The following is a 13,961-nucleotide window of genomic DNA, read 5'->3' as shown; positions in this document are numbered from 1 at the left end:
AACGGGCAAGCAGGGGCCGAGTGGTGGGATGTAGAGTGGTGCTTGAAACAAAAGCCCGTGCGGGGAAGAAAGCACTAATATAATTAACAATTATCTCCTTTTAACTAACAAAATTATGCTTGGGGTATATGAAAATGGAAACCTTGACAGATACAACTGTACAACCATGGATGAAGATACAACTCGATGGTGATTTATAATCCAAATACATGTATAGGCCGATAGCTCGTTAAGGAGTTCAATTAATTGCAAGCATTTTTGTAAAAGCGATAGTTTAGATATTTATTCCAATGGCAACAACAAAATAAAATTCCTTTTTGTTGTTCTTTACATGACATCGTACAAGAAGTGTACAGCTATTGGGTGTGTTGGGGGGGGGGGGGGGGGGGAGATAGTACATCACTTCATTTCATTATTTGTCGCACCACGCCGCATACTGTATCTAACCCTTGTCAATATCGAGTGTGCGGATAGGCAAACTTGATAGTGAAGTATTTCCATCCAATTCAAAAGTGTAAAATAGCAGTGCCAGATTGCGCCACTCGCTGCACACTCTATAATTACTAAAGCACTTAGATTTAATATAAATTCGCACAATCACTCCATCACATCTCCTATGCTCTCGAGCTTTCTTACTGTGGAAGCATGTTCGGAATATTCAACGCACAGTCGCAAAATGAGTTTGGGCGCCAAAATGAACAATTGTTTCACCCGTTGGGCATTTTACGAGTAGACTATAGTCTGGTTTCGGGAATGTGAAATGTTGAATATATGGCCCCTTTTCGATACCACGGTTTCGGCTCAGGCTAGCTTGGCCCCGCGGTTGTTTTGACAAAATTGCGCGTGGATTGCGTACGTGCTCAGGGCTTCAGACGAGATGACATAGCCTGAAGCCGACTCCGTTGTTTCGAAAAGGGCCTATCTATGCCATTACATAAAAATGTCTGTTTGTTTTACACTTGATCAAGAACGGAAACGTCTTTGCCGCGTACGACTCCAATGAAAATAAAAAACACGTTTATTTTAGAACATAAATGAATAAATAAATCGCTCCATCCACACAGTGGGCGTGTAGGATTGTCAGCTGCTGCTTGCAATCGGGTGCACGGTTTGCTTGGAAACAAGAGCCTTAGGGGTGAAGTCCTATGCAGGGACACGGGGCGGCGACGGGGAGCCAAAGTAGGTGTTCATGTTGTTGAATGCAACGCGCGAATTAATAATTCCTCTCTCCCAGAGGCAATATATAGGAAGATGGAACCATGAAACGAAGTCTGTGGTTGCAATAGGAATAATCCAATGCCAATTTATTGATGTGACCTTTATTAATGTCTGTATCTTGGATTTTTATCTGATGTGTATACATCACGACTATATGGTATTTAAAATACTGACACACTGCATTTTGCGCCACATCGCCCTGTAAACATTACATGGTGCTATGTAAAAAAGAGTAGGTCTAATATTAATAAACGCAGTCCTACAACAACAATACAGGTAAATACTGCATGTTGAAGTGCCTTGCGCGTCACCGAGTGACTGACATAGACCTTATCGCAAATACCAATGCGCAAGCGCAGACTGTTGAATGAGGTGCATTGTGGGATAGATATGAATCAAATTTTGCTACCAGCTAGACCACAATGCATCTAATTCCAAGCTTTACGCGCGCGCCCCAGTATTTGCGAAAAGGTCTATGAACGCTATAGGAAGCCACTTGTTATAACATTGCGGCAAACATGTAGTAAACCTGCTCATTGCCACTGAACAATTTGTAATTAAAACTAACCCTAAAACATAATTGTTTACTTCTAATTACCAGATTAACTTCTGCATGCATGGTGACTTCAGGGTCTGTTCCCGCAGGCCCCCATAGTTTGCACAAACAAGACTAAATGCCAACGTTTAGCTAAGGGGCGACAAGAAAAACAATTATTGTGAAAATTACTCGGGAGCTGAAAGTTAGAAATCGATATTCCTCTTAAAACAGTCTAATTGTAGGTATGATGGAGGAAACATGCACCAGGCAAGGAGTTCCAAAGCGATACAGTACGTGGAATGAATAGCTCATTTATATAGTTATCTCAGCAAATCTAGAGTTTATGGGTGAGAAGTTGCACCCATCCCCACTCCTTTTTACAGCATGGTGGGCATCTTTATCCATATATACATGATCTTCTCTTTAAACCATGCTTGATAATGCCAGTCAGCGTAACAACATGACGGCAATTGCCTTTCCTTAGTTTTTAAAATATTCACAGTTAATATTACGGCTCGTAACAAACCCATATATCAGAGTTACTCCAAACCCCTCGCCACACTCCCCCGATGGCATGAGCGCTACCTCATTTAAATATACGGAGTCTTTGGCTGGCTTGGGTCTTAAAGGAATTTAATAATTGACAATATTGGCTGTTGTGAGAACACCTGGTTAACACCTGCGGCGTATTTGATGTTCATAGATTGAGAGGGTACGTTTCATGGGAAAGCCTTAAAGGTACCTTAAAGGCAGTGGACAGTATTGGTAGTTACTTTAAAAATAATTATTAGCATAAAACCTTACTTGGTAACGAGTAATGGAGAGCTGTTAATAGTATAACACATTGTGAGAAACGGCCCCCTCTGAAGTAACGTAGTTTTTGAGAAAGAGGTATTTGCTCAATAATATATCAGAGTTGACTTCGGGACCTCAGCAGAGGTCTCGAATTCAAGTAATTGAAAGCACACAACTTGTGAGACAAGGGTGTTTTTTCTTCCATTATTCGCTCACAACTTCGACAACAAATAAGTTCAAATTTTCACCGGTTTGTTATTTTGTGCATAATTATGTTGTAATACAACCACACTACTGGTCTTTTACAATTACCAACAGTGTCCATTGTCTTTCATAAATAAAATATAGGTGTCGTTTTCAATCAGATAACACCTATATAAAGACTTTTTTCTACTTGTGTATTATTTCAATATAAATTCATTTATTTAATCTTATGGATTTATTTATTCATGAATACCTCGTAATATTTAGTTAACGAATGTTTAATTATCATCAATAATAACCCACAAGGACAACTGACTGGGTAAATTTTAAATAATTTAGGGGTTGAAAAAAAAAAAGATTACTTTTTACCAGAGGGTATTTGGAGAAAAAAACACAATTCCGGATTTACGTGACAGTGATTGACCATACTCGCCCTAATTTTTTTATTTAGCCCTAATTTGTATTATTTAATTTCGTTCATTTATTTATACTGTTCATATTAATTAGTTAATGACATGTCATTTATTATCATTTACTGCTTGTTTGGTTTTGGTTAATTGATCGATTGATAAACTGACTAAATTATTTATGATTTTTTTTTTTTTTTGATTTAATTATTATTTTCATCGATTATTGTTGTTTAATTGGTTGATTGACTAGCTGGTTGGTTATTGATTTAAAAGATTGATTGATTGATCGATTTGTACAATGATTGGTATTTACTTATTTGATTGATTGGTTGGTTAATATATTCGGACTGATTTATTCATTTATTAACTTATTTATTGGATTGCTGTTGTTGTTGGGGGTGGTAAGAGGAGTGTTCGAACTAATTTATCAAAAGTTTCACATAATTACAGATTAAATTGGAGTTGAACTAATCACATACATTTCATTTACGAACATGTTAAAAGGGCAAGACCATTTTCATTTTGCAAAGGGCACTTCCATCAGAAAATCCTTAAAGTAAATGGGAAAATTTTGAAGGGCACCAAGGCAAAGCAGGGGCAACAGATGTCATGGCTTCCAAGTCCTGCGTGTAATTCCCAGGCATGGAGCAAAATTCACAGACACCCTCCTAATATACGGCGATTTTACCAACCATTTCGACAACATTCCCATACACAGTTTGTGTTCTGTAAAAAAAAAAAACAGTACAGCTACCGGTGCCAGTATTCTGCGATGCATTCACCACATGGTTTATTATTGCAGGCATGTATACTTTTATCTATCATAATTCAAAACCACTTTAGATGATATTTAATATTCAGCGAGTGGTATAGAGTTCGATGAAATTAATTATGTTCGTATTAGGCCTTGGTGTATGATTGTAAAGGGTACTTATTCAGAATTCATGTTTTAATATACGCTTTATAATTATATTTGTTTAAAGGCAGTGGACACTATTGGTTATTACTCAAAATAGTTATTAGCATGAAACCTTACTTGGTAACGAGTAATGGGGAGCTGTTGGTAGTATAAAACATTGTGAGAAACGGCTCCCTCTGAAGTAACAGAGTTTTCGAGAAAGAAGTAATTTTCCACGAATTTGATTTTAAGACCTCAGATTTAGAATTTGAGGTCTCTAAATCAAGCATCTGAGAGCACACAACTTCGTGTGACGAGGGTGTTTTTTCTTTCATTATTATCTCGCAACTTCGACGGCCGATTTGCGTAAGCACGAAAATAGCTTGCTTATTTTACACATGTTACTGGCAAAAATGTCATGCCATGTACATTGCTTGTGACTAATATTTAGCTGTTGTTTACTTAGCATAACAATTGAGTGGAGTCTTAGCCGGTAATCTGATTTTACAAAGCAAAGATTTTTTGCTTAGGCAGCTCTATGAAATTGGGCCCTGGACGTCAGTGCAGTGGCACTGACTGACAACCTACCAGGGCAAGGGTAAAACCAAAATAAAAAGTGTTTTATAAAGATGGCTTACCAACACTCTGCCGAATCCACTCTGGGCAGACATTAGTCTGGTGGCTCCATCCTTCGCAGCTTCCATCCAGTGAATCTCTGACTCGGCATTCTTATCCATGAGACTAATCGGACAGACACTGGACAAACACCCACCGCCTTCGTGCGAACCAACATGGCGCCGGCGATTCAAACATGGTAGCCTCGTTATGAAGCGGACGGCGATAACGAGGCCCATGCCGAGAAATACTGTGACCAGACTTGAGAGGAGGAAAATCCACCAGTATTTGTAATTGCAGTCTGGGTCCTGACACAACGTTGCTATACATTGCTCCTCTGTTAAATTCACCGTTGTCATGATTCCAATTGCTCCGAAACACTAAAAAAGAAATTACAACAAAGTTCGGTTTGACAAACTGTCACCAGTTGAAGTATGAACAAATCGCGAAAATAAGTCAATAGAATCCAAAGAGAATGTTCACAGTGCTGTCATCTTGTTCCAATTTACAGCTCTATTACAAGCAGCCTCATCAGAACATGTCAACACTTTGACCATCGAGGTAGCTTGCTATTCTTGTTAATTCCAAACACAAGGTTGTGGTACTAACTCGACCTTCGTTCCAATGCTAAGTATTCAATACAACGCTACACGTCAAATTGCAGTCAATGAGCACAAGAATGGCAAACTGTAAATTGCAGGGTTATTGTTGATTTTGTTATCAAGCGTTATTCCATCGAATAATGTCGACCACAGCACAAGTATAGTCCCACTTGTCCGTTGAATTGAGTGCCGTTGTTCTTGTCAAACACAGACGATAGACTCTTCCACTGAAATGTTGTTAAACCCTAAACCCAGCTCATAAAATTACCACACAAAAGAGATCATCATGACGAGTGTTTTCTATTAAGTTCTTCCTAGCAACACAGATCAGAAGTTGACGTTTACATTCGTGTAGAGTGTTCACTCCATTCTCTCAGAAATCAGAGGGGATGCATTATACTATAAAAAGTCCTTCGAAGAATAACGGTGCAAAGTGAAGTAATGTTGGTCCATGTAGACGGCGTGGAACCACAGTCACGCTTCGATTCGCTTGGAAACCGGTACCAGACTTTTTGCCGGGAGTCCGGTTGTATACGATATAAGAATGTTTAACGTTGCTATTGTTGGTTTCGTTTTTTTCACAAGGTGAAGAATTGTGTCTGGAAATAATCCTATAAGCTTTATCTCATAGAACACCCCACTATTATTGTGTACGTAGAACAGGATGACACGGTGTGGTTTTGATATTACGTGGTGTTCTCACTCAAATTTCCCCCATCGCTTTCGGTATAGCGCGTAGCTACCGAACTCACCTGCCTGGTGGTGCCAGCGTTGAAAATAGCCCGTAGTCGCAAACTCCTTTCTACTTTAACTCTGATGTTAATCAGTCACGAAAAACACAACTGTAATTCCGACATCTCAGCAATGGACAATAATCTCCAATAGATCAAACCCCTGACAGCTTTTTACAAAGACGACTTTACCTGGTAATGAATATGTACAGTGAACAACTGTTCAGCGCAGAGATCGCGCGGCAAAAAAAACCACTGATGTGTACGTCCAAATTGTGTGATGATAAACTGATGTGGGAAGTCACTGCGCTCAACGCGTCGTGATCGACCACTCACAAAAAATTATTAATGAGTTTTGCTTTGCAGTGATGTGATGCATGGAGGGCTGCTCACATTGCGGACTGAACGGGGGCAATGCTGTTCATGAGAACTCTTAGATAAGCGGTTATTATTAATAATTAGCTTAGATTTACGAACCGCTGGATCGCACGAGGTCATTTAAAAGAATTAAACAGATAACAATTTTGTGGAGAAACGTCGTCATACCAAGTTATTACCACGTTCACATTGAGGGGATGGTGGGATGTGCGAGTGTAATAACGGGGTTCGATAGCACAGGCGCACCAATTAACTATCACATGTATGAGTTTTTGAACCTGAACTAGTAAAACAGATGGCATGACACTCTTAAAAATTCTTAAGTCCGATTGACCCGGAATAAAGATCCCAGGAGTGGGTTTCACAAAGAGTTAGGACTAGTCTTATCTCGAGTTATGACCAGTTACTCGTCCTAACTTAGGACTATCCATGCAATTTGTATTTCTCCTAGGACTAGTCCTAAGTTAGGACTAGTCCTAACTCTTTGTGAAATCGTCCCCAGGGCTCCTGACCCAATTTCAAGGTCAGGCTGATCTGGACGATGGTTTTAAAACTCATACGGAATTATTTTATCATAACTCAATCAATTGTTATTACAGGCTGCAAAAGTAGAGTATTTGAATCTTTATTATTACGAGTACAATAACATAACTTTGATATAATTTTTTTAAATGTTTACTAAAGAACACGAAGATGTTGTCAACTTATTTGCAATGAGGTATATTTTAGCGGCAATTTAAACGTCTGATGAGACAAATTTTCGACACTCTAGAGGGCGGTGCGCAATATATATATTTTAAATGTACACCAAATAGAGATGCACCATTACAGACTCCGTACCCGTAGTTTTAAGATGGTCGCCAGTTTTTGAACTGGTCTTTAGCGGCTACATTACATTGAGTCTAGCATGTACCACCCTCCTGAGACTCATTAAGGAATTACCTTGTACTGGAAGACTGTCTTAATCTAATAACCAGATATATAGAGAGATAGTCACGGCCAGTTTATTTCATACCAAAACAAGACAAAGTCTGGGAACCACAAATCAACTACTGTAATTTGTCATTGCAATTCAATTACAACACAAGGTCTGATGAAGGAGGTAGGTCTGATATGAAGGTAAAACGAACAAAACAACGTGTAGTTGATGGTACTGTAAATAATGTTTCGTAACATCCCATCTGTAAATATTTAAACTTGTAAGATAACACCTCATGAAGTCATCACAGCAGTATTTTATAATCTTGTTAATAAAATATCAGTGTTGATAAGCTTCTCGGGACAGTTGTAGAATTTCTCTCAATATTGGAAGATAACAAGGAAGGAAATAACTTATTAATATAATACACAATTACACGTCTGTTGGTTTTGGTCTGTTGGATTTCCAGGTTATACCCCAACCCTTTGTCTCCTTCATATCTAATGCTTTTTCTTTACTCTTTCTGCCTCTCTATATTAAATTTTTGGTCTACTGTTATTGTTGTTGTTTGTCGTTTTGTTTGAACACCTAAGAGTGAAATAAATTTAAAAAAACAACATTTTATTTTTTGCTTTCTTCCATTTCCACAGACAACCCCCTTTTTACTCGTTCACGAAATAATAACCATCCCGTTTTGATTTGGACTTTGAGTGTCCAACTTCTACCCCAACACCTTCAAATCCCTGTTAGCTGTCTGTCTCCCTCATTCCCTCTTTCTCTATTTCTTTCCACTTGGCTTGGTATACAGTATTTATCACACATTGGTGTATGAGTTTAATGTACTTCTCATGAGATAATACCAATTGTAAGATGAACCATCTGTTATCTTTTGACGTTGGCTAATGATCTCGATCACTCAAACTGTAATTCCAGTCCAGAGCCAGCCATTTTCTGCCGATAGAGGGCGTCAAAGGCCTCATTTTCTGCAACACTGAAATGCGTCTTCCAGTCTCCAACGACGCCTTCGTGTAAGTGGTGGGAAAAAACGATAACAATTTGTTGATACATTTTGTTCCTAAAATGTTTACACAATTTTTCACGTCAATCCATTTTTTTTTTATTACATTGAAGGAAACCACTTATCCTTGATAATTAAATAACAGATAGTAGTTAAAGAAAAGCAGAACTGTTCTTTTCTCAGAACTGAGAAGCATCCCGGATTCCGAAAATCTACTCCGCGGTGTAAAGAACAAAATCTATCTGAATGTCAAGTAATGATAATAATAATAATAATTATAATAATAATATTATTAACATCGAAGTCTTATGTACAGCGCATGTATCTACCAAACACTCAAGGCGCTGAGTAATTAAAATTTTCAGAAAGGTATTGCACTGTGATGAATTCTGATATCCAATTATTTAGCACCTTAAAAGGGTCTACAAGGTTTCGGCGCACAACACATTGGACCAACGGTTTTACGTCCCATCCGAAGGACACAGCAATGGTTGAGTGTCTTGCTCAAGGACACATGCGTCACGGCTGGGGATTCGAACCCACACTCGGCTGATCAGAAACACCGGAGTTTAAATTCGGTGCTCTTACAGGACCCTTCCACTGGTTGATACACACATGGTGCACCCGACGACAGGAGAATCTGTCCCAACTGAGTTTCCGACCCCCCCCCCCCCCCCCAACCAATAGCGAACTGTGTACCAGTCTTCTCACATGGTGTATCTCAACATATACATAAAATAACAAACCTGTGAAAATTTGAGCTCGATTGGTCGTCGGAGTTGCGAGATAACTATGAAATAAAAAAACACCCTTGTCACACGAAGTTGTGTGCTTTCAGATGCTTGATTTCGAGACCTCAAATTCTAAACTTGAGGTCTCGAAATCAAATTCGTGGAAAATTACTTCTTTCTCGAAAACTACTCCACTTCAGAGGGAGCCGCTTCTCACAATGTTTTATATACTATCAACCTCTCCCCATTACTCGTTACCAAGTAAAGTTTTTGTTAATAATTATTTTGAGTAATTACCAATAGTGTCCATCCACGGCCTTTAAGTAGCGTGATCCCCCTTTAAACCTTTCTCTTAAATCCCACGTTAAATTCCAATAAAGGGACCGAATCTACGGCACCCCATACAGTTACCTTTCCGTAGAATGTTTTTGGCACCTTTCTTGTTTTCCTTTTCTTGACTCTCCCCTGCAGTCTTGAACCTTGTCTTCATGCTGTCAACTTGAACTAGGTCAACGATTTTATCAAGGGCTTCATCCGAAAGAGGGCGCCCCATAAAGTCTGCGATTTGAATCACTGCACCGCGGGTATCCTGAATGACGTCACGAATACAAACAAATGTTGGAACTTTTTTTTTGCAAATGACCAGAAAAAGAGCGAATATAAATCACAATGTATCACACTTCCTACACTCTAAATGACAGGGCGTACGTTTTGGCAAATTAATGACCTTCACATTGTTTTTATATAGTGTATATAAATCCGCAATTATCTAAAATAGGCCCCTAAGTCTTAGAAAAAACATGTATCTTTTGTCAAAATATTTAAATACTGAAAGCGTCTTGAACGTTTCGATAAAAGGCTTTGTGTAACAAAGTTGCAATGTAAGCTTTTTATGATGACAACCACAAGAGAGCGGTATTATGTTTTAACGAACTTTACTTTGAAATGTCGAATTTTCCGGTCCTTCTCCTATCCTCCAAAATAATTCCGCCAGAAAAAAAACACGCTAAATCAATTTAAAAAGCAAACTTTTATAGGTTAGCTTTATGAGTCGTATAAAGTGTATCAATTGTTTTCAATTTGTTACACGAGCCACGTATCAAAACCTATTAATATTCAGGTTTATTATTAAATACAAGATCATGGTTTGTTGGTATATGGATAGGGATAAAAGAATTGTAACTATTTTTATGGTGTGCGTATGAGTGAGTAGGTATACACATTTAAACCGAGGTCCTATAACAAAAGAAGACAATAGAGCACACGTCTAGGAGAAGATCCTCAGTTGGACAATAATGAGGTCCACGGTAGTCTTGGCCCAAAACTATGGTGCGTGATTCTGGATAGTGTACTACGCGCAGTTGAATCGCCAAAGCGCGCCCGCCACGGTATGTGTAGTCTAGATTTCAAGCCGCCCGATTAACTAATTCTTGGGCCAAGACTAGGTCCACGGTTGCAGGCGTATAAAAGCTTGGGTCTGGAAGAGTGTTGGGGGGGGGGGGGGGCGCCAGTGACGTCACATTGAATTACGAACCCGTTTCATATCCTCATATTTCAACACGAGAAACTGTCTGTGATGCCTCTGACCCCAGTATCCAAGCACGTGACCAAACCACGTGTTGTACGGCGCTGAAAATAAATAGAGCAATAAACTTTTAGATAAACGATTTTATCTAACCTAAACCCCAAAACCGATTGTCTTCAACGACCCAAAGTGCATTAAAAATTACAATCAATTTAGACCTTGACCATTATGCATAAAATGTACGTCTGATTTGGGTCCTTTTTTTTATGACTATTTATTGAGTCAATATAGTAAAACAGTATAGATTAGACTGCATATCAAAATGTCGGCAATCCATGTTGACCCATGTTGAGTATATACCGTTTAATAGTAGGGTATAGGACTGTCATTAAAGGAACACTATACATATAGTTGGTTCAGTGCTAACATAACTTGCTAGCAGTAAATGCATTTTCCACCGTAAACGTCAACTGACAAACCCGTGGAGAATTGTTAAAACACCCTTTTTGTATGACATCGATTATACAAAGTTGCCGAGGAAAACCGCCAAAAGGGAAATTTCATTCAGTCGTCGGTCGGGTGAAAACCCAATCCACATGCATATAAAGCCAATCCAGCTGGGGACTCGAACCGGTGCCACGGGGATGAAAAAGTAGTCATAGGCCATACCGTGTTCAGAGGTTCCATTTTCCACCAAGCATTGCGAGAACGTTTCCGGGGCTCCAGGTTTGACGCCTTTAAGAAAGTAATACTCGGACACAACAGTGTCTTTTGGGTTGCGTATGACACTTAGTACCTGCAGAGAAAGTTAAATTACAGCTAGGACCACACTTCATAGAGCTGATTTAAAGTGCCTATGTAACTTTTTTGTAGGACAAAAAACACAATGGCCACAGATTTACACTAAACTTACACAGTTTGAAGATAATGATAGCAGAAAGCTTCCCTGAAAATATTACGTGCTGAGGTGCTGTAGTTTTTGTTTAATGAATAAAACAATATCATGAAAATAAATTTCGTCTCATAAGACGAAAATTGTTGTAATCTTTTACAAACGTATTTTCAATACATTGTTTTACTCATTTCTCAAAAACTACAGCACCTCAGTAAGGAATATTTGAAGGTAAGCTTTCCACTGTCATCTTCAAACCCTGTAAAGTTTAATGTACATCTATGGACATTTTGAAAAAGTACCAAAATCCTATGTTGTTCAATCATACTCACATCTTTGACGTTGAAGCTGATTTTCTAGACTAAATAAATATCGTGGTTTAAGACCCTAAAGTGTGCGGGTTTGGTTCCTTCACACTTTATTTTTTTGGTAACCTCGCTAATGAAACAAGGGTGACGAAAATGACGTCGTGTGAAAGTTTGTTTTTCTTTTCATTACCAGCATTTATTTGTTGTCGTATTTGGGGAAAAAAGTAGCGGCTTTGTTTAACGGTTACACCCGTTGCTAATTGATGTTGCTAAGTACATACATCAACGCACGACCAGCCGTAGCAGTAGGTGTGGTCGCCAATGGGGGACTTTTGAACGCTAGGTGGCAGCAGACTTACCAGGTGAAGTTAACTGTTCATGTCATTCTGAGCATGATTACATTTCAAAGGAACAGTGAAATTACCGGGTAAAGTCTGCTGCCACCAGAGTAAAAAAAAAGTTTCACATAGTGTGGCAGGAGATTCTGTCCATCTATTAGGCAAACCGAGTAAAACTTCTTAGATAGCGCCCTCTATTGAATCATCCTCCTCGAGCCCATGTTTATTTCCCGTTATGGGGACCGAATCCCCTGGGACACCGTACTTTATTTGTATTGTACCTTCCCCTTTCCTTCATCCAGTATCTTCCGGGGTAGGTACTCGACGGGTACGTGCGTAGCAATCACCCGAGGTGACTCCCACTCAGATACGTTATTGTATTCGCTGACAAGCGTCGGAGAGTGTTGGGATGGATTGCCGCTAAAAAACTCCATCGGTGATGGATTGTGCCCATGCTGAGAGTTTCCACTGTACTTGATCAAGTTGCATATTTCAGAAGCCCAATGTGTTCCTGCAAACCAAACGGCAGTTAGATTATTTTGCTTTAGCCGGTCACGTCCTCCAAAAGTTTTATTTTAAAATGATGATAGCGTTTTTCAGATATCGTCGAAAATCCGGTCTAGTCCAAGCATGAAGAATTATTCGTAATTTGAGTACAAAATAATCATGAGGTTTCTTTCAGTATGACATTAAGTCTCAAATTCAATTCTTATGGCACACATTTCATTCGAAGTGAAATGGATCTTACTTTACAATGCTTTACACTATCGTAAGCTGCTGTACTTTCCAACCAAAGACAAGCTTGTGATACCATTGGGTCATTACCAAACGTGTAATTAATACTTATTTACAGTCCCTATAGGCTTATTAATATTAGTATTACCTGACTTCGGATAGACGGCAATCCACATATCGTCATCCCATACATCAAAATCTCTGATCGCCTTCAGTGTTTTCTCAGTGACCATGGTAGGCCACATAGTCCCACCAATATCAACGTATTGCGCTGGCCTTGGGGTCTCCGCCATGGTTGATAATAGGTTCCCTCTACACAATAGGTCGACGGAAATAGGCACTAAATACTAACTCATATGGATCGGTGCCTTTCGGAGGCAAGTGTGAGGCCACGAACTTCACCCTCACCGTACCCACGTATATCAGTTCACAGATATCATCAAACCATGCCCGATCTCGCCTAGAACGTCAGAACACTTTTGTGCGGCCGGTGTGGAGATTCTGGTATGTGCCCCCCCCCCTCCACACACCGTCCAATGAGACGAACTATGTGTGAGTTCGTTTAGCTTCCCTGGGTCGACCCTGATGTTGCGTTTTTCATTTTTTCCAGGACGAACGTGGGCATACAATAATTACCCCACGTTCGTCCTCGAACCAGGAAAAAAAAACCAGACACGTCACCACGTGAGCCTTCCCGTGGTGACGTCAGTGCACCTCGGGGCAGACCCAAGTGACCCAATCCACCTGGAAAAGTACAAGTTAATGAACTCCGTTGGTGCATTTGTCGAATGGTTGAGGAATATTATTTATGCGAAGTTCACTTCGTTGGGCACCAGAAACATTTCAAAACTTGTTGCAATCTAGAAAAATCCATAACGTCTCACGACTTATTCCCACCAATCGTTTAAAAAGGGACAACGTTTATTTCGTTCCCTCGGATCGAAAATAATACTCCGGGTATTCGATATTTCGGTCCCTTAAAAAAAATATTTCTAATGAAATGGATTACTTCCTTCCCTCTTAGGGTGTGGAAACTTTACGACCCCAATTCCAAACTGAAAACATTCAACCAATGACAATAAAGGCCCATCTAGCTACAGTGACCA

At 39.4% G+C, this 13,961-nt stretch overlaps 2 protein-coding genes across 4 annotated transcripts in view; both read right to left on the bottom strand.

Annotated features, from left to right (window-relative positions):
* Nucleotides 1-6,286, bottom strand: part of LOC139940135 (calcium-activated potassium channel subunit alpha-1-like) — a 110,612-nt gene extending 104,326 nt beyond the window's left edge. For all 3 annotated transcript variants that reach the window (XM_071936388.1, XM_071936389.1, XM_071936390.1), the window contains exon 1: nt 4,702-6,286. In XM_071936388.1, coding sequence (XP_071792489.1) covers nt 4,702-5,037 — 336 coding nt within the window. In that variant the 5' untranslated portion in view covers nt 5,038-6,286. The remainder of the gene's footprint in view (nt 1-4,701) is intronic.
* Nucleotides 6,287-7,031: 745 nt separating this feature from the next.
* On the bottom strand, nt 7,032-13,364 carry LOC139939759 (sulfotransferase 2A1-like). Its single transcript, XM_071935864.1, has 6 exons — nt 13,004-13,364; nt 12,402-12,631; nt 11,252-11,378; nt 10,592-10,686; nt 9,469-9,646; nt 7,032-8,330 (listed from the first exon to the last, which is right to left on the bottom strand). The coding sequence occupies exons 1-6, from the start codon at nt 13,146-13,148 to the stop codon at nt 8,221-8,223; spliced, it is 885 nt and encodes a 294-aa protein (XP_071791965.1). The 5' UTR covers nt 13,149-13,364; the 3' UTR covers nt 7,032-8,220.
* Between the last annotated feature and the right edge of the window lie 597 nt (nt 13,365-13,961).

This window comes from Asterias amurensis, chromosome 7 (assembly GCF_032118995.1).
Source record: "Asterias amurensis chromosome 7, ASM3211899v1".
Taxonomy (NCBI): domain Eukaryota; kingdom Metazoa; phylum Echinodermata; class Asteroidea; order Forcipulatida; family Asteriidae; genus Asterias; species Asterias amurensis.
Note: the sequence above shows the minus strand (reverse complement) of the source record. Positions and strands in the feature narration are given on the sequence as shown.